This window comes from Octodon degus, unplaced genomic scaffold (genome assembly GCF_000260255.1).
Source record: "Octodon degus isolate 3935 unplaced genomic scaffold, OctDeg1.0 scaffold00280, whole genome shotgun sequence".
Lineage (NCBI taxonomy): Eukaryota > Metazoa > Chordata > Mammalia > Rodentia > Octodontidae > Octodon > Octodon degus.
The window spans coordinates 1,411,174-1,423,830 of record NW_004524856.1 but is presented as its reverse complement, the minus strand read 5'-3'; the positions used below and the strand labels follow the sequence as shown (position 1 = coordinate 1,423,830).

Here is a 12,657-nt window from a genome sequence, read left to right as displayed (position 1 = left end):
CATGTGGTGCTGGGGGATTGAACCGCGGTCCCTGATGCTTTGCCAAGCTTGTTCTAAGTAGGTGCCTTAGACCACTGAGCCATCTCTCCAGCCCAGCTTGAGACTTTTATATGTAAATAGATGCAACTTGAAACCATAACTCATAAGTGCAGTAAATCAGATCCACATGTACAAACATTTTATAGTCTCATCAGTGTGAGAAGCTGAACAGGTAAATAGGACCCAAAATGTACAGTAGATGTTGTGAATTGGGAAGAACTTAAAAAAAAAAAAAAGGGGGGAGAAACTGATGGAGGAAAGGGGAAAGGAAGGAAGGGAACAGGAGAAAAAATATATATGTAAACAAGGTAACTAAAATAGACATACTGCTAGTTTTTCTTAGTTCATTGAAAAAGGTTTGTGCAAATATTGTTTGGACAATATCTCATGCTTATAGCTTGTACTCTGAGTCCACTAAAGATAACAATATGCAGTGTATCATTGTTAATTTTTTTTTGTCTTTTTTGAGACAGGGTCTCACTATGCAGTTCAGGCTGGCCTTGAACTTACTTGGTAGCCCAGGCTGGTTTCAACTTTCTGCTTAGTTTATTCATATGCTTTAATTATCCATGTATTGGCTAATTAAGTTCCTTATAATGTAGCAGTACAGTATATTTTCCCATAGCCTAACCATGTGTAATAGTGAGATCCAGTGGAAACTTAGAGAATCCATTCTCCTTATAAAATATGCTTTGTGGGCTGGGGAGATGGCTCAGTAGAATAAGCGCTTCCCTGGCAAGCGGAAGGGCCTGAGTTCAATCCCTGGTTCTGCAAAAAAAAAGATGTAGTTGAAAAATAAAATAAAAAAAAATAAAATATGCTTTGTTATTCTGCACTTGGTATTCAGTAAAACCTGTTTTTGTTTTTTGTTTTGTTTTGTTTTGTTTTGTTTTGTTTTTTTGTGTGTGTAATTGTCCTTTTCCAGGATGCTGGCTATGGAGAAAAGTCCTTTTTTGCTCCAGAAGAAGAAAATGAGGAAGATTTCCAGATGAAAATTGATGATGAGGTAAGACTGTATATTCATTTTTTTCCTCTGAATGAGCAGGTTAAATTTCTTTTTGTGGTGCATATCGGTCATACAGAATAATAGGTTTCATTTCAACATATTTGTACATGCATATAACATACTTTGGTTTTTTATTTTTTGGTTTAGTGTTTTTGGTTTTTTTTTGTTTTTCGTTTTGAGGCAGGGTTTCACTGTGAAGTTCAAGTTGGCCTTGAACTCCCTGTATAGGCTGGCTGGCCTCAGACTCATGGGGGCTGTCTTGCCTGTGTCTCCCAAGCGCTGGGGTTACAGGTGTGTGCCACCACACACCGTCATACTTTGATCATTTCTTTTTTTTTTTTTTTTTTTTTTTTTTGCAGAACTGGGGATTGATCTCAGGCCCTTGTGCTTGCCAGGCAAGCACTTCTACTGAGCCGTCTCTCTGGCCCACTTTGATCATTTCTACTTCCACATTAATCTATCAAATACATCTTAGCTATTATTTTTTTTGGGTGCTAGGAAACTAACCCAGGGTCTCATGCCTGCTAGGCACACACTGTACTACTGAACTGCATACCTTGCCCCAGCATTTACCTTTTTCATTTTAATTTTTTAGGGTGTTTTTTATTTTTTTTTTTATTTTTGAGGCAGGGTCTTGCTGTGTAGTTCAGGCTGGCCTGAACTCACTATGTAGCCCAGGCTGCCCTCCAACTCTGAGTCAGTCCTCCTGTTTCAGCCTCCCAAGTGCTGGGATTACAGGCAGTTGCCACCATGCCTGGCTCTCTTTTTAAAGGAAATGGCTCTATTGAGAGAAAACTAACACAATACTAAGTTGCATATATTTATTTTATTTTTTTGTTTTCTTTTTATTTTGCGGTACCGGGGATTGAACTCAGGACCCTGCGCTTGCCAGGCAAGTGCTTATTCTACTGAGATATCTCCCCGGGCCCAGTTGCATATATTTAAAGTATACCATTTGACATATTTTGGCATGTGTATAAACCTGAGAAATGAGAGGTCTTTACTTACAAGGTAAGTAGATTTGTCATCTCCTGGTTTTTTTGTTTGTTTTGGTGGTGTTAGGAATTGAACTGAGGGTCTTCAAATTCAGCTCTATCTTTAGCCCCTTCTAAATTTATGTCCAGGTCTTGCTAGGTCACAAAATTTCCAAGGTTAGGCTTAAATTTCCAGTTCTCCTTCAGCTTTCCAGTTCTCCTTGCTGGGATTATGTGTCACCACACCTTGCCTACTCCCAAAAGTTGCTTTGTGGCCCTTTATATTCAAGTGTCATGCCGGCTTCTTTCTCTCCCCACTGTTTATTCCTTGGTAAGCATTGATCTCTGTGTTTTTGTTTTATGTGTGCGTGTGTGTGTGTGTGTGTGTGTGTGTGTGTGTGTTTAATGAACAGGGTCTACAAGGTCTCATTACACAGATCAGACTGGTAATGATCTTTCTGTTTTCAGCCTCCCAAGTGCTGAGATTACAGGCACACACTACCACGCCCAGTCTCAATTGTCCAGTCTCAACTGCAGTCTCAGCATGGCCTACCATGCCCAGTCTCAATTGTCCAGTCTCAACTGCAGTCTCAGCATGGCCCCCCTAGGGGCAGGGCCAGCACGATTGGGTTTTTTCTTTTATTGAGAAAGGGTATTACTGTGTAGTTCATGGTGATCCCCCTGCTTCAGCCTCCTGAGTGCTGGAATTAAGGGAGTGCACCACAACACCTGGCCTGATCTGGTTTTTATCACTGTTCATTTACTTTGCATTTTTGACATTTTAGATTAATGATGTCATATAGTGTATGCTTTGATCTCCCTGTGCTGGGGATCAAATTCTTTTTAAAAAATACTTGATAGGCTGTGGAGATAGCTCAGTGGACTAGGTGCCTGCTTAGGCAAGTGCAAGGACCAAGCAAGACCTTGTCTCAGAAAGACAACAACAGGGTTTGGGGAGATTGCTCGGTGTTCTAAGTGCCTGCCTGGGAAGCAAAAGGACCCAGGTTTGATCCCTAGTACCCAGGTACCGCATACCTTGCTAGCCACTGAAGAAACCAAGTGTGGTGGCACATGCCTGTAATCCCAGCACTGGGGAGGCTGATACAGGAAGATCAGTATGAGTTCAAACTGCAAGTCTGAGCTGTTTAGAAAGACCCTGTACCAAATAAATAAATGATGAACTCTAAACAAAAAACCAAAAGACAACAAAACAATCTGTAGTACATTTTTGAGGTGAGAATGAAAAGTGAGTAGAAAAGTTGCAGAAGTTAAGGATTATTTTGATTAGTTTTCATGACTGAATCTTGAATAAAGAAGTGACTATTTTCTAGCTAATTTGGTATATTCTTTTTTTTCCGCCCTCTGCTGGGGATCAAATCCAGGGCCTCATATAGGTCATGTATACTCTTGACTAGTCTGTGTGGGCAAGCACATTCATCCCTGTCTTCTCAAATTTTGTAGAATCAGCAAATACTTTTTGACCAGGCCAGTGACAGAAATAGATGGGGTTTAGTTTAGTGCTGCCAGGTTTGAAATCAGTGCTTCTGAAAGCAAACTATATTTTTAAGAATCCACTTGAACAACTAAACAGTCAACTGCAGTCATCATTCTAGCTTCTAGCATTGTGAATATGGGGGCAGTACTGTTAGAGTGCTTACTCACTTAAATCTTAGAGGTTTATGGCTGAAGGATACCACCATTCTTATTCCTTACCCTGGTTGAGCTCTTGATTTCTATTTAATACCATGCTTTAAGCACCATAGTGAAGAACAGAACTGAGCACTGGACAGCCATATTGTACGGTTGCTCTTGGTAGATGACTTAAGAAAGCATGAAATTATCCATCGTAATTATTTCTGCCCTTCTGGATAATGGCTAAACATGGAACAGGTTTTTTATAGCCCTGAGGATCTTTTTCTGTATTTCAGGTTCGCACCGCTCCTTGGAACACCACAAGAGCTTTCATTGCTGCCATGAAAGGCAAGTGTCTGCTGGAGGTGACTGGGGTGGCAGATCCCACGGGATGTGGTGAAGGATTCTCCTATGTGAAAATTCCAAACAAACCAACACAGCAGAAGGTAAGGTCCTCTGGATTTCTAGGACACTGTTAAAGAAAGGAGGACTTATAAGTGGAGATGAATGGTGTGATCTGGAAAGTGATGGAGTTGGTAGAATGACTCAGACACCTAATTGAATAGTTTAGCTTCTTAGAGCTGGGTATGGTGGTACACATCTGTAATCCCAACACTATAGGAGATTGAGGCAGGGTGGATCACAAGTTCAAACCTAATCCAGGTAATTTAGGGACTTAATAAGACTCTGTCTTAAAATAAATTTGTAAAAAGGGCTGGTGATAGAGCTTAGTAAAAGGGCCTGCGTTCCAACATCAGTTCAACTTTTAGGATACTAACCTGGTTTTTGCTTGAGGTAGGATGATAAGGAACCTCAGCCAGTGAAAAAGACAGTGACTGGAACAGATGCAGACCTTCGTCGCCTTTCTCTGAAAAATGCCAAGCAGCTTCTTCGTAAATTTGGTGTGCCTGAGGAAGAGGTGAGTGTGGAAGAGGCAAACTTGGGAATTTGTGTATGTAGGGAAAGGCTAGAAGGCAATTGTAAAGAACTATCTGGATGACTGGGCATGGTGGCACGCGCCTGTAATCCCAGCTTTTGGGAGGCTGTAAACAGGCGGATCACTATGAGTCCAATCTAGTAGTGAGACCTTGAACACCCTGTAGACCCTTCCCTAAAATACAAAAAAATAATTTTAAAAAAAGTTAAAAAAAAAAAAAAACTATCTTGTGAACTTTCTGCTATAAGTTATAGTAGATTCTGGATATTTTTTCAGGAGTTAGGTTTCCTAAAGCTTTTTGTTTACTCTGCTTTGGATGATTTTTTTTGGTTTATCTTTCTCTCATCATGTGTCTTGGTCTGTCCTTTGAAATCCCTAGTATGTATTTTTAAAAAAATAGATAAAATTTTATGTAAAAAAAAAAAAAAGAAATCCCTAATATATGTATAAATTTGTGCCTATGTCTCATAGATTAAAAAGTTGTCCCGCTGGGAGGTGATTGATGTAGTTCGCACTATGTCAACAGAACAGGCCCGCTCTGGAGAGGGCCCTATGAGTAAATTTGCCCGTGGATCAAGGTTTTCTGTTGCTGAACATCAAGAGCGGTACAAAGAGGAATGCCAGCGTATCTTTGACCTGCAGAACAAGTATGTTATTTTAGTGCTATAGAAAATTCTAGTTGAAATGGAGAGAGATCCCAGATACTGTTTATTTTTGTGATGTGGATGATTAAACCCAAAGTCTCATGCATGCTAGGCAAGTTCTATACATTTAAGCTATGTCTCCAGCCTCTGTTTCTTGTTTTATAATGAAGAGGTAATCATCCAAAAATATGACTAGGTAATCAGGTATCTAGGGGCCGGGGAAATAATCTCAGTAGAATAAGCGCTTGCCTGGCAAGCGCAAGGGCCTGAGTTCAATCCCCAGTTCCACAAAAAAAAAAAAAAAAAAAAAAAAATCAGGTGTCTGATGTACTCTTATAGAATAACTGCTCCCTTGAAAACAGTTACCATAAGTTATGTGAATATCAAGAGTTGATAGGCTTGAGCTCTAGGTTCTAGTGCAGCTCTTATTGCCTTCTTGGTCTGGGCTTCCCAGCCATAATAATAGTAAGAGGTAACAGGAGTTGGGTTTTTAGTTTGTTTGTTTTTATTTTAGGGAAAGGTCTACAGGGTGTTCAGGATCTCACTACTAGATCGGACTTGTAGTGATCTGCCTGTTTACAGCCTCCCAAGAGCTGGAATTACAGGCACACACCACCACACCCAGTCTCAATCTCTTTGCCCTAGGGGCGGAGCTGGCATGCAGATCTGGGGATCGAACCCCCAGCCCCTCCTCCTGCTTGCAGGCGCTTTAATCCACTGTGCTATTTGGCTGGCCCAACAGGAGGGTTTTTTTTTGAAAGCTTAGTTGCAAAATAGTAATGCTACATTATCAAAAATGACTGGCGTGCTGGTTTCTCACCTTCTCTACAGGAATTTTAAAAGTTATGGCAATTTTTTAATGTTTCTGTCTTAGTTATTCTTCTCTCGTTGCCAGGACAAATACCCAACAGCCAATTTTTTTTTCTTTTTTACTTTTATTTTTTAAAGAATACAAAATAGTGATAGAAAAAAAACATTAGAAATGATACAACAAGGGCAAAGCCATACATTTATATGCACAAGATGGTTAAGGCAATGATCCTGAGAATCTTCAGCAGGTTTTTGAAACTAGCAGTTAATTGGTTGGATTCTCACCCTAAGTATATATGCTGATACCTGTGAACTAAGCAACTGAAGATAGCAATGTGTAATATAGTAGGGTCATGCTTGGAGTGCCTGTCATTCTGGTCTTCTAAATATGTACTGCTTGTCATGACATACCAATTATTGTCTCTCAACCGACAACCAAATTGAAGGAAGGAATGGTTTATTTAGCTCACAGTTACTGGAGGTTTCAGTCCACACTCAGCTGGCTCCAAGGCAGAGTGGCACACGGCAGAGGACACCCTTTCATGGCGGTGGCAAAGAGCAAGAGCACAAGGGAGAGGTAGCAGCAGTGCAAGCAGCTAGCTTCTTTTCCCTCCTTACATTGTAATACAAATTGTCTGCCCCAGGGCATGTGCAGCATCCACACCCACAGTAATCAATCACAAATTACAGAAGCCGCCCCAAGACTGCATGAGGCTTTGGAGGGACAACTATACACAAACCACAACAGTTCCTCATTGACTAAATGTCTGTGAAAATTCTCTAAAGTTTTCCTATAAAGGGTCATATAGTACTTAGTGGATTTTTTTTGAGACAAGGTCTCACTGGCTATCCTTAACTATAGGAGATCCTGCCTCAGCCTCCCAAGTGCTGGGATTGTAGGTGTGCACCACCATGCCCAGCTTCTTAGTGGATTTTTTTTTTATTTTATGTATTTATGTGTGCGTGCGTGCGTGTGTGTGTGTGTGTGTGTGTGTGGCCAGCTCAGCCCACCAGGGGGCAGGGCTGGCTGGCATGTGGTGCTGGGGGATTGAACTGCGGTCCCTGTGCTTTGCTAAGCTTGTTCTAAGTAGGTGCTTTAGACCACTGAGCCATCTCACCAGCCCCTTCTTAGTGGATTTTGAAATATGCCTTTTTAAGATTGATTCCCCAGTTTCCTTCTCTTGCATGCAACCCTGTTCTCTCTAGTTGTTGCTATGCTTTTATACTGTATGCCTTAATTTTCTTTCTTTTTAGAGTTTTGTCATCAACTGAAGTCTTATCAACTGATACAGACAGCAGTTCAGCTGAAGACAGTGACTTTGAAGAAATGGGAAAGAATATTGAGAACATGCTGCAGAACAAGAAAACTAGTTCTCAGCTATCACGTGAACGAGAAGAGCAGGAGCGGAAGGAGCTACAGCGGATGCTACTGGGTGAGGGTAGTGGTTTCATAGAAAAAAAAGAGAGTAGGATCAAAAGTATGGTGATGCCTGCTTATAATCCCTGCCCTTTGGAGGCTAACTAAGACAGGCATATCACTGCAAGTTGGAGGCCAGCCTGGGATACATAATGAGTTCAAGGCCAGCTTTGACTATATAGTGAAGACCTGTCTCAAAATAAAGCCAGATATGATAGCACACACCTATAATCCCAGCACTGGGGAGGCTGAGGCAGGAGGATCACTGAGTTCTAGATCAGCACCAGCTACAAAATGAGCTCTAGGCCAGCCTGAGCTGCATAGTGAGATCCTGTCTCAAAAAGACAAACAAAATAACTGCCAACACTAATTGAGGCAAAGCTAGAGGCAGAGAAAGTAGAGAATATAGAAAAGCCTGTAGATAAGGTAGAGTTCTGCAATCTAGACTCTAGGTTTAACCTAGTTTGTGCAAAATAAATTGAAGAGGCTCCCTTTGTATTAGGTATCTGGCCAAGCCAGTCACTGTCTCTTAAAGTGAGCTTTTTCTCACCAGTTGAGTCCATTGGACATGCCTATATTATAATAAAATGTATTTTAAAAGGAAGTTTTTGATTGTATACATTAACTATATTATATGTTTTGCATATAGCCGAGAATAATTTCTCTTCACTCAGTATGGTCCAGCCAAGCCAGGTGCATCCAATCTTCAAACCACAGGTTGGACATGACTATGGATAACAGTTTTTAATACAGAATCTGTGGATAGTTTGAGGGAAATTGTCCTTGAAGCTTTTGACATTACTTCTGTGCAAATGTGCATTTTTTGTAGATGATCAATGGCTTCTAAAAGATTCTCAAAGGAGCTTTAAACTCTCAATTAAAAGACTTAAAAAATGACCTAAACTTGCAAAAGTTGAGGGTAAGCATGATGGTTATCACCAGAATTTATTTGGTACATGGGAAGTGGGGAAGAAAGGGGTAAAAATCAGGACTATGCTGATTTATTAGAAAGATATTATTACTATTACTAATTTCAGAGAAACAAATTTAAGAAGAGAATGTATATTGTGTGGGGTTTGAAGTTCCTGTGAACTTAAAAGTATATATAGATGTCAGACATAAGAACTTGGATAAAGATACTGAGAGGCTACACATTAAAGTTATCCTTGTGTTCGTTTATTTGTTTGTTTTTGTGGTATTTGGGATTGAATTCAGGACCTTGCACTTGCCAGGCAGGCGCTTATGCTGTTGAGCTATATCTCTTGTGAGGCTGCACATTAAACATGAAGATTTTTATCACTGTTCTTATTCACATTAGTCTTCTCTTGGTTTCTTTTGCTCACTGTAAAGGTTTTGTGTGATTTCATTGTTCTGGCTACTTTGTAAAGTTGTAATATAACCCTTCCACAATGTAGTCCTTTAGGTCTTCCCTAGTGTGGTCTGGACCACAGTATCCACATCACATGTAGATTAATTAGAAAGGTAGAATTTTGGGCCTTTTTTCACACTTACTGAGTTATAATCCCTCCCAAATGATTCCTGTTCATATTAAAATTTTGAGAAGCCTGGGTGTGGTGGTGCACACCTGTGATCCCAGCACTCAGGGAGGCTGAAACAAGAGGACTGCCTTAGTGTGAGGCCAGCCTGGGCTATGTAGTGGTGAGTACAAGGCCAGCCTTACTACATAGTGAGATCCTGTCTCAAAAATAAAAAGTTTTGAGAATTATATAGTAGGCCTTAATACTTTGGACATGTTTCTTTTCTTTTTTTTTTTTTTTTTTTTTTTTTTTTTTTTTTTTTTTTGTGGAACCGGGGATTGAACTCAGGCCCTTGTTTTTTTTTTTTTTTCAAAGTTTTATTGATAAACAGCAATGAGACAGTTTCAGGCCCTTGTGCTTGCTAGGCAAGCACTTATTCTACTGAGCCATCTCCCTGACCCTGGACATGTTTCTGTGATGTCATATTTCTTTGGAGCTCACTTGGGTGTTTTCATCATCAGCTTTCTGCTTGGAATTTTCTGTTGCCCTTTTACTGAGAGGAATCAGAATATAGCTACTGCTCCTCCATCTCCTTTAGCAGACATCCAGTTCTTTGAGGATTTTGGGGAATTTCTGTACTTGTAAAAAATGGAAATTAACAGTGGCAAAATGAAATCAGAAAAGGACAAATTAGTCTTGTTGGGACTAGGCTGGTAGGGACTTTGATGCTTTCTTTAAAGCCATAGGTTTGTGGCTTGTTGAATTCAGTGTTTGCACTCATTGCCAAGAAAACCTCTTGGGTGGAAGAGAGAATGTTTGGAAATCTGGTACAGGGTCTCACTACGCAGCTCAGACTTTGTTTTCAACCTCCCCAGCACTGGGATTATAGGCATGTGTCACCTGGCCTGGACTTGGGACTTGATGCCAGGCTCAGTGCACCCAGGGGCAGGGACGGCACAGCATTCAGGAACAGGAAGCGAACCCTGGTCCCTGTGCTTGTCTAAGCAGGTGCTTAGTCTGCTGAGCTATCTCACCAGCCCTTGGATATCTCTTTCTACCTTATAGCAGCAGGCTCAGCTGCATCAGGAAACAGTCACAGAGATGATGACACAGCTTCTGTGACTAGCCTGAACTCCTCTGCCACTGGTCGCTGTCTCAAGATATATCGCACATTTCGAGATGAAGAAGGGAAAGAGTATGTTCGATGTGAGACAGTCCGAAAACCAGCTGTCATAGATGCCTATGTGCGTATACGCACCACAAAAGATGAGGAATTCATGTGAGTTTTATTTACTACTTTCAGTTATGATAGAATATTAGTGGAGAAGGGGTCATTGCTTGAGTGTTAGTTACAGGATTCTGCACAGTTGTCCTTAGTAATCTGTCATAATTGGAAACCATCTTGCCTATCCATCTTGGGAGTTTGGACAGCCATATCACCAGGAAAACTCGTGTTTGCTACAAAATAAAGGCATATCATATTTTACCAGAGTTCTTTCTATTTGGCTGTTTGATTTGTAAAACTGTTGGGGATTCTCAGCACTTACTGTAAAGATTAACTATGCAAAGTAGAAACATAGTAGGCAGTCAGGGTAGGGCTGGGGCCGCAAGGAGATGAAAATATATCAGGACTGTGGCTAGAGGCACATCTGAAGATTCAAGTCAGTGGCTACTTTTACATACTCCCCTAAGTGATGAATGGAGACTGGAGATTATCAGTATCATCCTTTTGAGATTTCCCAGTATTTTAAGTGAGAGGTGGGCCTTCCACTCCCACCTAAGACTGAGACCACTAAGACTTAAAGACTGAAGACCAAGACTATAAATTATCTGCCAGGGTTAATGATGTCACTCATGTACCCTTGCTACCATTAGATCAGTATTACCTAAATGACTATGCTTGCAATCTTTTTTTTTTTTGTAGTGCCGGGGATTGAACTCAGGACCCTGCGCTTGCCAGGCAAGCACTTATTCTACTGAGCTATCTCCCTGGCCCTGCTTACAGACTTATTGATTAATCATAATTTTGACTCACGTTGTACCTGCCTCACAATTTTGCTCTATAAAACTTCCTTTGAGAGGCACTCTTATTGGCATCCCATTTAGGACCCCTCCTGTCTCAGGACCTATTCCTATTCCCCATTCCTTTTTGCGAGTACATGTTTCTACTCTTTAAAAAAATGGAATCTTGGGCTGGTGAGATGGCTCAGTGGTCTAAAGCACCTACTTAGAACAAGCTTAGCAGAGCACAGGGACCGCGGTTCAATCCCCCAGCACCACATGCCAGCCAGCCCCGCCCCCTGGTGGGCTGAGCTGGCCACACACACACACACACACACACACACACAAATAAATAAATAAAAATTTAAAAAAAATGGAATCTAATTAGATGAAGGGTTGACTAGCAAGAGAGTGGGGAATGGCAGATAGTCATTTTATTTGAGCCTGGATGGATGGATAATTTTAGTTCTGAGATGTTTCCTATTAGGACAGTCTTCGTTTAGGTTTCTTACAGTCCTGTGGTCTTTCCTCCCCTACTATTCAGTCGAAAATTTGCCCTTTTTGATGAACAGCATCGAGAAGAGATGCGAAAAGAGCGGCGGAGGATTCAAGAACAATTAAGGAGGCTTAAGCGCAACCAGGAAAAGGAGAAGCTTAAAGGTCCTCCTGAGAAGAAGCCCAAAAAAATGAAGGAACGTCCTGACCTAAAAGTAAGTGTAATGTGACAGTTATCACAACTAAAAAAACGAAGCAAACAAATAGATCTTTTTCCTTAGCTTTCATTTATCTCCCTTACTGAGAATGAGAGCAGTGTTGCAGAAAGCTAGTTTGCATTGATTGGCAGTTTGGGTGTTATGAGTAGTGTAAGTGGTTCTAATACCACTAAAGCCAATCTGATGTTACTGTTCTCATCAGATATCATACTTGCTTTGAAATATTTTCTGAGGTTTAATATGTTTAGTGAATTTTTCAGTTGCCTGTGTGTGTGTGTGCGCGCGCGCGCATTTGTCACATCCTTTTGCTGTGGAAGTTTTCTATTCCACTGTTACAGGAATCAGAATATAGCAGTAAAATCTGGGGGCTCATGCATGCTAGGCAAGCTCGCTACCACTGAACTACATCCTCTGCTTTTTAAGAAGTTGTACATATTTTTAAAAGCAACAATCCTGGCACCATGGGACAGATCTGTAATCCCAGCTACTCAGAAGGCTGAAGCTGGACGATGACAAGTTTGAGGTCAGCCTGGGCAGTGATCTCACAAAATAAGGACTGGGGTTGTAGCTCAGGAGTAAAAATGCCCTTGGGTTTGATTCCCAGTATTAGGGGAAAAAACCCACAAAACTAAAACATATGTAGGATACAAACTGTTTTGTATTTAAGTAGGACTTCCTGCATGGTGGCGCATATCTGTAATCCCTACAATCTGGGAAGTGAGGCAGGAAGATTGCAAGTTCAAACCCAGTCTGGGTACTTTAGTGATTTAGCAAGATCCTCTCTCAAAAAAATAAAAAGGGGCTAGGAATAGAGCTCAGTGTGAAGGTGCTAGGTTTAATCATCAGTACCAAAACAAAACCAAAAACGACTTAGCACTCCAGGCATTACTGTGCATTATGACAGTAAAGTGCACCATAAGATGAAGCAGCAGTACAGTGGAAAGAGCCTGGAAACAGAAGATCGCATTCAGTTTTATTTATTTATTTATTTATTTATTTATTTTTA

General features: G+C 40.8%; 1 protein-coding gene across 1 annotated transcript in view; it reads left to right on the top strand.

The window, feature by feature from the left end:
- Taf1 (TATA-box binding protein associated factor 1) overlaps positions 1–12,657 on the top strand; it is a gene marked incomplete at its 3' end in the record, with an annotated part of 98,346 nt that overhangs the window by 21,472 nt on the left and 64,217 nt on the right. The window contains exons 20-26 of the mRNA XM_023707121.1: positions 965–1,045; positions 3,948–4,097; positions 4,451–4,570; positions 5,060–5,235; positions 7,297–7,475; positions 10,003–10,216; positions 11,483–11,648. Coding sequence (XP_023562889.1) covers positions 965–1,045; positions 3,948–4,097; positions 4,451–4,570; positions 5,060–5,235; positions 7,297–7,475; positions 10,003–10,216; positions 11,483–11,648 — 1,086 coding nt within the window. The remainder of the gene's footprint in view (positions 1–964; positions 1,046–3,947; positions 4,098–4,450; positions 4,571–5,059; positions 5,236–7,296; positions 7,476–10,002; positions 10,217–11,482; positions 11,649–12,657) is intronic.